Source organism: Nilaparvata lugens, chromosome 4 (assembly GCF_014356525.2).
Source record: "Nilaparvata lugens isolate BPH chromosome 4, ASM1435652v1, whole genome shotgun sequence".
Classification (NCBI taxonomy): Eukaryota; Metazoa; Arthropoda; class Insecta; order Hemiptera; family Delphacidae; genus Nilaparvata; species Nilaparvata lugens.
Window position 1 is genome coordinate 53,151,057 of NC_052507.1, and position 12,785 is coordinate 53,163,841.

Consider the following 12,785-nt stretch of genomic DNA (forward strand, 5'->3'; position numbering starts at 1 on the left):
CAATTATTAAACTCAATAACGTTATTTAGTTGAGACGACTCCTGATGTGGTCATCCATTCGATGGGAGTAGCCCAAACGTAAGTTTGTCTTGTCTCTTTATTAGAGCGAAAAAATAGCAAAGTGACCATGAAACCAGCCGTTTTTTATCTTATGACATCCTCATCTGAAATTACATTAATTTTTCTCCATCTTTATTCATCTTGATCGGCTTTAAAGGATGCGCTTCTTATTACGATAATACATCTTTACACTTCTTTATTGATTTATTTTGTTCGGTTGTTTATCAGTCATGTTTGTTTGTAAAAATTGTGATACATTTTTAATTTTTGTTTCAGATTGGCTTCAAAGGATTCGGCCTGTCACCCGATGTGTTGAACAAGAAAGTGCCTTTCCAGTTCCAAGGCAAAGAGTACACTCTACAGCATGGCTCTGTTCTCATTGCTGCCATCACGTCTTGTACAAACACAAGTAATCCTTGTGTTATGCTTGGCGCTGGTAAGAGCATACAAATATGCTATAACAATTAATACGTATTTTTAAAATTACCGTTTTCAAGTTTTATTTATTATCACACACTCAAACATTAAAAAATAATATTGAGTATAAAATGAGTATAAAGATATTGCCTTGATAGGATGTCATAGAGAATATAATATTGGTTGGTTAGTTATTGAGGAGAAAATTCAAACATAAGGTTAGTAGAATAAGATTTGACCTTTTTCACAAATCCAGAGAATGGAAGTCATACAATTTTCAGAATTAAAAGAACAATATATCATTTGTGAATGGGCATATTGATAATTACAGTAAAACTGGTTATTTCTCTAATGCGATTCCAGAGAGCTGAAAGTTGTCTGTTCGGGTAGGTAAGTTCGAGTAGGAAAGTTCGGGTAGGTAAATGAAACGGCAAATCGACAATTAACCAGACAAAACCTTCAAAATTGCTCTTGACACTACTGAATTGCTCTTGATCAAGAGCATACCCGACTCGAGCCTTGTGCACACTGATCAGGGATCAGGGATATGTAAGGGACACTGGACCAGGTCATGTAGGCGTAGGTGGTAACGAGCGTGCAAGTGGGCTTGCTAAGCGGGGTTCCAGTATGCCATTCTTTGGTCCAGAGCCAAGCTGTGGCATAAGTAAAACAACTGCCTCTCACACAATAAGTAAATGGTATAGGGACTTACATCACCAGCAATTGCAACGTCACCTCACCTTAGTCAAGCACTTGGCAAAAGGCTGCTAGCAGATACAAGCTCTTATTTAACCAGCTTGGTGGTGAGGTTGGTTAGAGGTCAGGTCAAGCAGTTGATTGCTCTGATAACTGGACATGGCCACTTCAGGACTCAGAAATGAGAGTCAGATGTGTAGTCTTTGTAATCAGTCTGAAGAGACTGCTAAGCATATCATACTGGATTGCAAGAGATTAGGGGCAAGGAGAAGGGCTCTGTTTGGCTGCAAGCAACCAGATGATGAATGGGATGTTGGTATAGGGAAAATCTCCTGGATCTTGTAAAGGACACAGTTCTTTGTACACACAATAAGCTACAGTTGACTTGTGAGGCTCTTTCAACCTTTGGATCCTTGAATACGTCCCTTCAAAGCATTACATTAGGTATATTACAAGGGATACGGATCGGGACAGTTTTAAAGCCGTGTTAAATGGTTGAAGTTCTACCGTCGACGTCCCGCGTCCCATAATCATCCAACATCTGTATTTACTAACTCTGGTAATATTTAATCACTACAATATGACTGGTAATATGACCAGTGATGAATAATGTTAATTTTGATCAGTTTAGTACAAAAAATTGATTTTGAGAAAAAACACTGATTGCTTTCGACCAGTAAACTGGCGTTGTCTCAAAATTTGCTATGATTTTTGGCTGGCGCCTGTTTTTTTCTTCTGCTGATGGTGATGCCCGCAAGAGCTTCAGGCTTGGGCGTGGGTAATGAGATTACAGCTTCGGGTGGGCTCTGAACTACCGGGAAACGATTTTTTAGAGACATAAATTATATGTAGAGGAGTCGGCTCTTCAAGTGATCACCCTTCCAAAGGGAGTAGCAGGCGAATTAATCTTGACTTATCATTTATCTAATCGACAATCGTTTCCCGAAAATGCTTTGCATTTTTCGATTCCTCTATTTCACTTATCTATATAATTAAATAGAAATTAATGTTTGTTAGTTTGATCCCTATAGACTTGAAAACTACTTGACAGAACGATATAAAACTTTTGGAATATGCTGTGTGAATATTGGGGATGTTTTCTGACCAGAAATTATAATAGAGGGGCTAATAATAATTAGTTAATGTAATAATTATTTATTACACTTTTTTCTATGTATTTCACACGGCATGCAGTCAAATATTTAAGTAAATAATCAAAATCTTTTACTTACTGACTGTAGTACTTTCGACCATCTCGCGATCATTTTCAACATTTTCATTTTCAGTGCCGACCGGAAATGTTTCGTCAAGAAATGGATATGAATTAAACACATCAGAACAGTTCGAAACTTACAAAGCCACCATCCTTGATAAAAACAACATATTATAGAACAGCTCAATTTCAAATCAATCAAACTTTTTGATAATAAAATCGCGTGTTCTTCATAACCAACAAAACATTTCCGGTCGGTATTGTTGAAATCATCGCGAGACGGTCGAAAGTACTACAGTCAGTAAGTAAACGATTTTGATTATTTACTTGAATATTTGACTGCATGCCGTGTGAAATACATAGAAAAAAGTGTGTTGATACATCGCAGCTTGGAATGGATCAAGAAACCATCACCTTTAATTATTTATTAATCCATTTTACAGACCTATGTTTTCGTACTTGCCGGCCAAGCGGCTACCGAAGAACGGAAAGATGATCATGATTCAAGATCATGTTGTGATAATATGATTCAGCATCTAAAGTTACCAGCTTTAATAAACAGGTCACCCGTGCTTAATACGTTAGTTTAGAGTTGGAGTGTACCGTTAGTTGATTGGTACCAGCTTATAATGGTTCCTTAGAAGACCTATACAAATAATATATCATTCCCCTATCATTGAGAAACTGGAAAATGTTGAAACAAAAACTATTCACCTCATGAAAGAGAGTTGTTCATATTGCATTCATTAATTACTGAAGAGTGACTGAATGATTTACATTTTTTTTATTTAGCTTAGCTGATATTTATCCAAAAATGGAAGATGGAAAGAATATGGAATTCTGTGTGATTCATCGTATATCGCATATTTACTGGACCATCTATTGACAATCAACAACTATGAAACACTGATTTAACCCATTTATTGTATTTTTTAATTCAACACTTAACTGATAGAGGTTACTACCTATTGATTGAGAAGAATATGTTTTCAGAATAATAAATGCTGCATGACTAAGCACATATAGGAAGTCCGTATTGAGATGTTATAAAAAATATTGATTGTCAGATAAATTTCATGATTCACCAAATAAAGTTAAATATAACATGAGATGCATTGACTTTTTGGCGATACGAAGTTCGCCGGGCCAGCTAGTGAATAAATAATGAATACTAAAGTAATTCCGCAAATCTTATTAGCACTTTTCGGTGTTTACTAGGTTTCTTAGCGAATAAAAAAGCTATGCTAGTCAAATGCCAGCAAAATGAATAAAATGTATAATAGTTAATGTAAAAGCAGTCAAATTAATAAGCCAGTGTAATTCAACACATTTGACGAACATTTTTGATTGTTTGCAGGTTTGTTGGCGAAGAAAGCAGTGGCTCTGGGCCTGTCGGTGGCCCCCTACGTGAAGACAAGCCTTTCGCCCGGCTCAGGTGTGGTCACCTACTACCTGAAGGAGAGCGGAGTCGTGCCCGCCCTCGAGAAGCTCGGCTTTGATGTGATTGGCTTTGGATGTATGACCTGCATCGGCAACAGTGGGCCTCTCGATGACGCCATAGTTGAGGCTGTCGAAAAGGTCATTCATTCATTTAAGTAAAAAAGCAATGATGTAGAAACATTGGCAGATGAGATACTAAGGCAATCCTTATTTATTTCATCTTCCAAATTTAGGCGATGGCACAGTTCATTTTAAATTCAAACATTCAATAAAAATTTATTGACATTGATTGAAAAGATAGTAGAATTGACGGTTATTTGGGTTTGTATTATACTAGTAGTTCTGTGAACAGTTGACTTCACGCAGTTTTCTCATCCTCAAGTATCTGATGTCACCTGTTCTAGTTGATTCAGTTGAATAATAATTTACTCATAAAAACTGTTATTTGTTTTCTCCAAGATCAAAAACTCCCTTATGTTAATAAACTCAGTTCACGTTTGAATTTTTATGCCATACGATAATTTATCCAGTTCCGTGATCATCTTTCCATCTAATAAAATTATTTCTCAACTATTTTTAAATTATTTTTCTTCAATCAAGAATATTATAATTTCTTAGTTCATTTTTTTATTTAGTTCATTTAATATTTTTTTATTTTATTTACAATCACCTATTAAATTTGTTTTTTAAATGTGAGAATATTGATACTTATGGGCACGCATCATAAAAAATATTGAAACCCTTCCTTATCCTATACCATTGAACGAGCAACTTCTGTTTATATGTTTGTAGTTCACCGGATCTCGAAAACAGCTCTAACGATTCTCACGAAATTCAGAACATAGTAGGTTTATAATATAAAGATTTGATTGCACTAGGTCTCATCCCTGGGAAAACTCGCTGAAGGACATTAAAAGGATAATTATTATTTGGAAAAACAGCAGATAATAATTATTTCATCGTCTGTTGGTGATGGAAGTGAGTGAGTTCATGTGTGTGGGTCTGTGTCAAAATTATGACTCAGCTGTTGAACTTTTGTAATCATTAAATCAGGTGCTTAGTGCCTGTTGCAGAAAAGCCGGGTTATTTTTAATCCTGATTAATTCCAGTAGATCCATCTTTTTAAAATGGTCTTCTCTGATTTGGTTCACGTGAAGTTAATCAGGATTAAAATATGTAACCGGCTTTTGTGCAACTGGGCCTCTGTGAGGGAAATTTTTGCATTCCTCTGGGAATTAATCTCAATTTACTGTAATTAGATAGAACATTTATGTATGAATGTTATAAATGCTATTATAATTTCTTCTTTCGTAATAAATTTTTAATGCTTTTGTACTCCAGAGCGAAGGTCAGTCCCTGATATTAGAAATAGACACGGCCGGACATATGTTTAATGCATTAAATGAATAATCCACTTGTCAGCTGATTGATTATGAATAATTCTATAGTCTGATTGATCCTATCTTCAAAGTAGATGATAGTAGAGTAGTAGAGGAATAGAGTGATATCAGAGTATGGAGGAATTCCTTTTCTTGACATATCACGAATATTGTCAGCAACTGATTTGCTATCCTTGTCTGTCATTACACAAAACAGATAGCTTTATTCTCCTGAGGGTATGATTATATTATCATATGCAAGTGCACGTGATTTCATGCATAAGCCGAAAAACAAAATCTAGAAAGAGTCATTGAACACTTGGTGGCTTGTCTGTAGCTGCTCACACTGAACGCAACCAACAAGTGCACGCGTTCAGTGTGTGTTCCTATTGCTGCTTTCAGATTATGTTTCTCATCTGCGTCATGCATGAACACGCGTGCACTTGCACATATTAATCCATTTATTGTACAAAACACTATAATCTTAATATAATATTATGACGATGTAATAATAATATACAGAGTGAGTCATATGTATGGGGACCCTTCAATAAGTTGGAGACTGTTGTAGATATAATACTGTCACATTCAGGATAAGTTATTGGTCAAATAATCCACCTTTAACGTACAACTGAATTTCAACCCCTCATAAGGGGGTGCCTTAGGGGTTGTAACTCGAATATTTTAAATGTAAACACCGAATTGTGTGGTACATCATTTTAAAGGCCTTTTTAAAACAAGAAAGATGACATCAATAAAAATGTTCTATGATATTTTTATCCAAAATGGCGGCTGATTGAACTTTATCAATTATTTCTTTAAAAACTAAAACTTCAATCAGCCGCCTTTTTGGATATAAGTATTCAACAAGTTTCAAGTGAATGAATGTTTTGTTTCCAGAACGACCTGGTGTGTTGCGGTGTTCTGTCCGGCAACCGTAACTTCGAGGGTCGAATTCACCCGAACACTCGAGCCAACTACCTGGCCTCGCCTCTGCTCGTCATCGCCTATGCCATCGCCGGCCGCGTTGACATCGATTTCGAGACTGAACCTATTGGTGAGTTCACATCTACACCATAGAGAAAATATAACATAAGTAGATATCCCATCTACTCGTTTATGTTCCAAATTTCAAGCTGATTTTTGTTAACTCAAGTCGATTACATAGGATCACTGTCTATTATCACTGTTTTGGCCAGGTGTAAGTGTAAGAACGGCACAGTATGAGAGACTACCAGCGACACATAGCTTCACCAAAAATAACAGTATTTTTTTTCTAAATTGGAACATAAATGCCCTATGCTATGAGATATCTTCTTATGCTACCTGCTCTCTATGTCTACACGTAGTGAGCCCGGCACAAAATAATCAACTCTCAAAGAGATAGAAGCAAAGTCTATTGAAAGAGCCATTTTGTTGCTTATTTAGAAGTTTATTTACTTGCTGTTAGCCTTAGTTGATAAACAGCTCACGTGTTATTAGTATAAAGAATATAGACTAGAATCATATTATAAATAGTGCAGTATATTTTGATATAATAACATAATATGGAATAGACATATTACCAGTTTTGCTCAATTTACATTGGTGTCATGACCTCCATCTATAGACATTGGATAAAAGCTCATTATGATGTCTTGGTAATTGTTATTCACAAAAAACTTGGGATTTGGCTCGCAAGGCATCATCGTCAGTTGTAGGTTGAATGTCTTCGTTCATCGTTGAAGCTCATTTAACCTTTAAAGAGATAAAAATCTCAATACGGTACTAGAGACGTTTTAACTTCATAAAACTTCGGTTTTGGCACTCATGTCATCATTGTCAGTTGTAGTTTCAGTTTCTACTATTTGAAACAAAATAATTCTCATCTATAACATCTATTAACTGCTAGTTAATAATTCGCTTTGAACAATTTTTGACGACACTACAGTCCAAGACTAATTAGACTGTAATGTCAAAATAGTTCAAAACAATCTAAATAATTCAACAGTATCTATCTCTAAATAGAGGATTCATGATTTTAATTTGTTTTTGTGTAAATAAACAACTATTTTGTCTTTAGTTCAAGTTGGCGGCCACTGGAGAATAATATTGTTTCATGCACGTTCGTAGCTTGTTTTCATGCTGTAACATGAACAAAGTCGCTCGCTGCTTATACTTTTGTTTTCTTATACTCGTGATTTCTCAAAAACAGCTGAGAAAAACAGCCAACTGAAATAGCTACTAAGTTAATAGAAAGTGAAAATGTTCTTGTGGCCGCAAAGTTGTAACACTCTTGTTCCTTATAGGCAATTCATCCGAGAGCAAATACACATTTCAGCATTCAACCAATGATGCCAGTTTGAATTGAATCTGACCAACAATTTCTTGATTTTTCAGGCAAATCATCGGAAGGCAAGGACGTGTTCCTGCGTGACATCTGGCCTCTCCGCAGCGAGATCCAAGCGGTTGAGAAGCAGCACGTGATTCCAGCCATGTTCAGGGATGTGTATGCCAAGATTGAGAACGGCTCAAACAAGTGGCAGGCCCTGAAGGCTCCCTCCGATCAGCTGTATCCCTGGGATGCACAGTCCACCTACATCAAGCGGCCACCGTTCTTCGCTGGCATGACCAAGGTTGGTTCGGAGTTCACCTGAAACTTCAGGCTAGTGAATCAATCACACCAGTATCTCATTCCAAAATAAACTCTTTCAAACGTAGACTATCACTAGCCTTCGGGTTTTGATAGTTTTCTATTAAATTTATTTATTTATTCATTGGATAAAAAAATACAATATCGGAATAAAAAATACAGGTGCTAGCCCAAATTTGCATATCAACTCAACTGTTGTTCAGTTGATGAGGCAAACTTCACTTCTCTATAAAATTACTTACATTGTTGTAGAATCCGGACGTGATTCTAGCCACTGGGTCTCATGTTCAGCGTACAATGTGTACTTGGATACTGCAAATTAAGCAGTATCAAGGTTTCCCGAAGGCCTGTGCCTTGGTAACAGGTAGGGTACATGTATGCGCCTTGTAACGTGTCCGGATTGTACAAAGCAAGTAAGTACTGTTACACAAATGAAATTCAATTCATCATCACAGGATAACTTGACTATTCTATTCAAATCTCATTCTTGAAAGCTGCTTTCCAACAGTGACAAAACTAGGCAACAGGAGTAGAATGAATTTCATTCTGCAACGCCTGAAAAGTGTACCGTACGTCTCATCACTAAAATTTAGTGTGAAATTAACGTCAAATCTGTATTATACCAGCCGAACACACTCTTGCCAAGCTCGTACATTTTTTTATGTTGATTGTCATTAAAACTAGTCTCAGAGACTAACCATTAATTTTCATTTCACTATAAATCTTACACTATGAAAAACTAAAATCTGGTGTGGTACACTCACAAAACTTTCCTTGCTCATATTTGAAACTACGATCAGACTTCTGTATATGTGTATATATAATTGTTTTCAGAGAACTTTTTCTTTGTGTGAATTGTGAAATTCGATGATTTTTTTTAGTCGTCATTTTTTACTTTCCTTGCCCTATTACCATGGGTAAGGAAAGTATTGCTTTCCGAAAAAAATTAAGGTACCCTAATTTGTAAATTTCTATACGTTTCGAGGTCCCCTGAGTCCAAAAAAGTGGTTTTTGGGTATTGGTCTGTATGTGTGTGTGTGTGTGTGTGTGTGTGTGTGGTGTGTGTGTGTGTTGTGTGTGTGTGTGTGTATGAGTGTATGTGCGTCTGTGTACAGGATATCTCATGTCCCAATTAACGGAATGACTTGAAATTTGGAACTTAAGGTCCTTACAATATAAGGATCCGACACGAACAATTCCGATCAAATGCAATTCAAGATGGCGGCTAAAATGGCGAAAATGTTGTCAAAAACATGGTTTTTCGCAATTTTCTCGAAAACGGCTCCAACGATTTTGATTAAATATATACCTAAAATAATCATTGATAAGCTTTATCAACAGCCACAAGTCCCATATCTGTAGAAATTTCAGGAGCTCCGCCCCATCTAGGTAAAGTTTGATTTTAGATTTCCAATTATCAGGCTTCAGATACAATTTAAACAAAAAAATCCAAATGGAAAAGATTAAGCATGAAAATCTCTACAATTAATGTTCAGTAGCATTTTCACCTAAAATCGAAAATAAGCTCCAAATTCGAGAATATGTTATTATTCAATTGCAAACTGTTGGCAACTGTTGATTCTATTAAATCATTCACTATGAAGAGATAGCAGACCTCGTGTGTCTCCAGCGTTATAGTCCTGTCACCAGCTGGCTTAGATCTTTGCATAGTGGACTTGAGATGCGCGGGAACACTAACGTCAGGTGATAAATTTTCATAACGGCAAGGAAAGTTGTGTGAGTGGGCCATACCAGATTTTTTAAGGTCGTAAAAACAGCTGTTCTACAGATGAAATATCTCGACTTTGTATGTGTTCTTTTTATGAACTGCGCTACCTACCTAACTCATGCACGAGAAGGAGGTTACAAAGTCCATTTCTCAAGGATGGGGTGGTCCTCCATTGGTTTCCCAGAAAGGAGACTCATGCCAGTTGATAGAGCTGATAAATAACTATACAGAGTATGAATTTGAAAAAAATCGGTCAAGCTATTTTTGAGAAAATCATGAAAAACATGGTTTTTTAGTAATTATCCGCCATTTTTTCCGCCATCTTGAATTGAATTTTATTGAATTTCTTATTGTCTCGGATCCTCATGGTATAAGGTCCTTAAGTTTAAAATTTCAAGTCAATCGGTTAATTAGGAATGGAGTTATGGTGTTCACAGACATACACACACACACACACACACACACACAACACACACACACACACAACACACACACACCAATACCCAAAAATCATGTTTTTGGACTCAGGGGACCTTGAAACGTATGACCAAGAAAACTTGAAATTGGGGTACCTTAATTTTTTTTGGAAAGCAATACTTTCCTTACCTATGGTAGTAGGGCAAGGAAAGTAATAAAACTTCAGTTCATCCATTGATGGCCCAAGTAGTTCTGAGATTATGAGAGCACTAAAAATTATATAGTCTACGTACACTATCACAAATTGATTTTAAACTAGTTCAAAAGGCTTTCTTCTCTTCAGCCTCCTGGTAAGATCTTCGTTGTGTAGAAGTTGGCTTGCCTCAGGGTTGACATGATGATGGAGTCTTGACTCATGGCGCATGGCAAATCGACTGGACATGAATGGAATGCGTAGACCTCTATGCAAGTCATTGTTTCTGATGTATGAAGGAGCGTTGACCATAGTCAACGTTATTCCTTAATACTATATTTTGAAATTTCTGTATCATATTGATGTTGCTTTGACAGGCACATCCCCATAGTTGGATCCCATACACCCAAATTGGTTTTAAGATTTGGTTATTGTAGAGAATGATCTTGTTTTTCAAAGATAGGGTGGATTAGAGACCAAGCAACCAATACATTTGTCCATATTTTTTAAGCTGTTTTCTTTTGATGTGCTCCTTCCATTCCAGTTTTACATCTAATGTCATTCCAAGATATTTTGCTGTATTATCACAGGGAATTCTATGTCCATTCATATTGATGTTGATTGTTTCTGTCATTTTTTTGTTGGTAAAGTTGATGATTTGGATTCATTCAGCTTTATTTTCCATTTTGTTGTCCATTGGCATAGTTGATTTGCAGCTAATTGAACAGTGTTGGATGTTTCATCTATAGTGGCACCTGAAGTCAGAAGCGCAGTGTCGTCAGCAAATGTAGCAACAGTGATGCCAACACATTGAGGAGTATCACAAGTGTACAACAGGTGTAATATGGGCCCGAGAACGCTTCTTTGAGGTACTCCTGCCCTAATTTCTCTCAGGTTTGAATACTCATCATTCTGCTTAACTTTAAATGTTCTATTTACAATGTAGGAAGAAAGCAACTCCACATATTTTTTGGTAGAAATGCTTTGAGTTTTTTCAATAGTCCTTCATGCCAAACTTTAGCCTGGGCTACATCAAGAAAAATAGCAGAACAATTTTTTTCTCTTCCAATGACTTTTCTATCATATTTGTTATTCTGTGAACTTTCCATGTATCAGGGACATGCTTCAATCTGAATGCTGGTATGAATAAATAAGTGAGCAGAGTAATATCTTTTCGTTCAAATGACGTCGAGTGCTATAGTTTGGATGGCTACTATGCCAGCGCTCGCCTTCACTTGCCCTCGTTCCGATTTTTGTGAAGGCAAAACGACGAGCGAAGACCAGCCAAGCGCATCCATCAACACTCTCTTCGATCATTGCGTGCTTGCGGCAAGCAACTTGGCAAGAGTATGGCCTAGGCATTGGAATTTTAATTAGTTTTTCATCAAGGAGAACAACATCGGTATCTTTGTAATGCATGTGGAACTAATGTTCTAATCTTTATTATTAAATATGATAATAATGATATCGTGTGACTTGGCTGGCTCAGGTCTGGTTTCAGAGTTTTCAGATCGCACTCGATCAATTTCAGGGCCTCTGACATGACCTAAGGACTGTTATAGGCAGCCAGAACAAACGGCTTAATGTGTCCATCCGAAACACGGGAGTGGCCCTAGAAACATTTCTCGCCCGGGCCGGGGTTTGAACCCGGGCCTCTAAATTTTATTATTGTTTAATGTATTATAGTATTAAGATGTAAATAATGATGATGTGTCTGTTGCAGGACCTGCCCGCCAGGACGAGCATCACAGGAGCGCGTGTGTTGCTGTTTATGGGTGACTCAGTCACAACTGACCACATCAGTCCGGCCGGCAGCATAGCACGCAACAGTCCCGCTGCCAGATATCTCGGACAGAGAGGGTAATCATCTTATTATAAATATCTATTCACCCAAAATCGAGTCAACGATCTTTCCTAATGTTTTCATTATTTTTTATTTTTTGGTAAATGAGTCAATTTCTTAAATAAGATACATTTGAAAAAGTGCAGTCGTGTTGAATTGCTCGTTAATTCAATATCTAGTGCCTAATGTGTAGAAAGGATCTATCACTGTTACAATACATGTTACATGTTTTCTCAATTCTTGACGTGATTCAAGGCAATTCGCTCAATCATCATCTTTCATCTTATAATATCTTCATGCAATTCAGTTCCTGAACTCTTGAAAAGTAAAAATTTCATCCATTCTTATCAAAATTTACTGTTATATTACAGATCCATAATCTAATTGTTAGTTAATAATTAATTGCCCGTATTTGGACTCCAATGGGACAATCGCTCAAGTGTCCGAGCTAGTCGCGGGTTATTAGTTCTTATGACTTTCATTACACTAAGGACACCAGCCGAGCACATGATTTTGGCGGTCGGCTGGTGTCTCTCTCGGGTCGCCAGCCCGGCTACCATTCCTGGTGCCTCACTGGTGTATTTGCTCGTTTTACATGTGGATACCATGATACCATGGGTTTCTCTCTGGTGTCCTAATGTAATACTGGCCTTAATCATTATACGCATTTGTTGTAATCCCCTTTTACTTGAAACGAGGTGATTTGTAATTAATCATGCAATACATTTTTGATTGCTTCTTGTTTTGTTTTGAACTGTAAATCTTT

General features: G+C 36.9%; 1 protein-coding gene across 2 annotated transcripts in view; it reads left to right on the forward strand.

The window, feature by feature from the left end:
* The window catches only part of LOC111044390 (cytoplasmic aconitate hydratase), a 92,307-nt gene that overhangs the window by 48,521 nt on the left and 31,001 nt on the right, over positions 1-12,785 (forward strand). For both annotated transcript variants that reach the window (XM_039425823.1, XM_039425822.1), the window contains exons 10-14: positions 337-496; positions 3,744-3,964; positions 6,106-6,262; positions 7,585-7,820; positions 11,900-12,036. In XM_039425823.1, the coding sequence (XP_039281757.1) occupies positions 337-496; positions 3,744-3,964; positions 6,106-6,262; positions 7,585-7,820; positions 11,900-12,036 (911 nt within the window). The remainder of the gene's footprint in view (positions 1-336; positions 497-3,743; positions 3,965-6,105; positions 6,263-7,584; positions 7,821-11,899; positions 12,037-12,785) is intronic.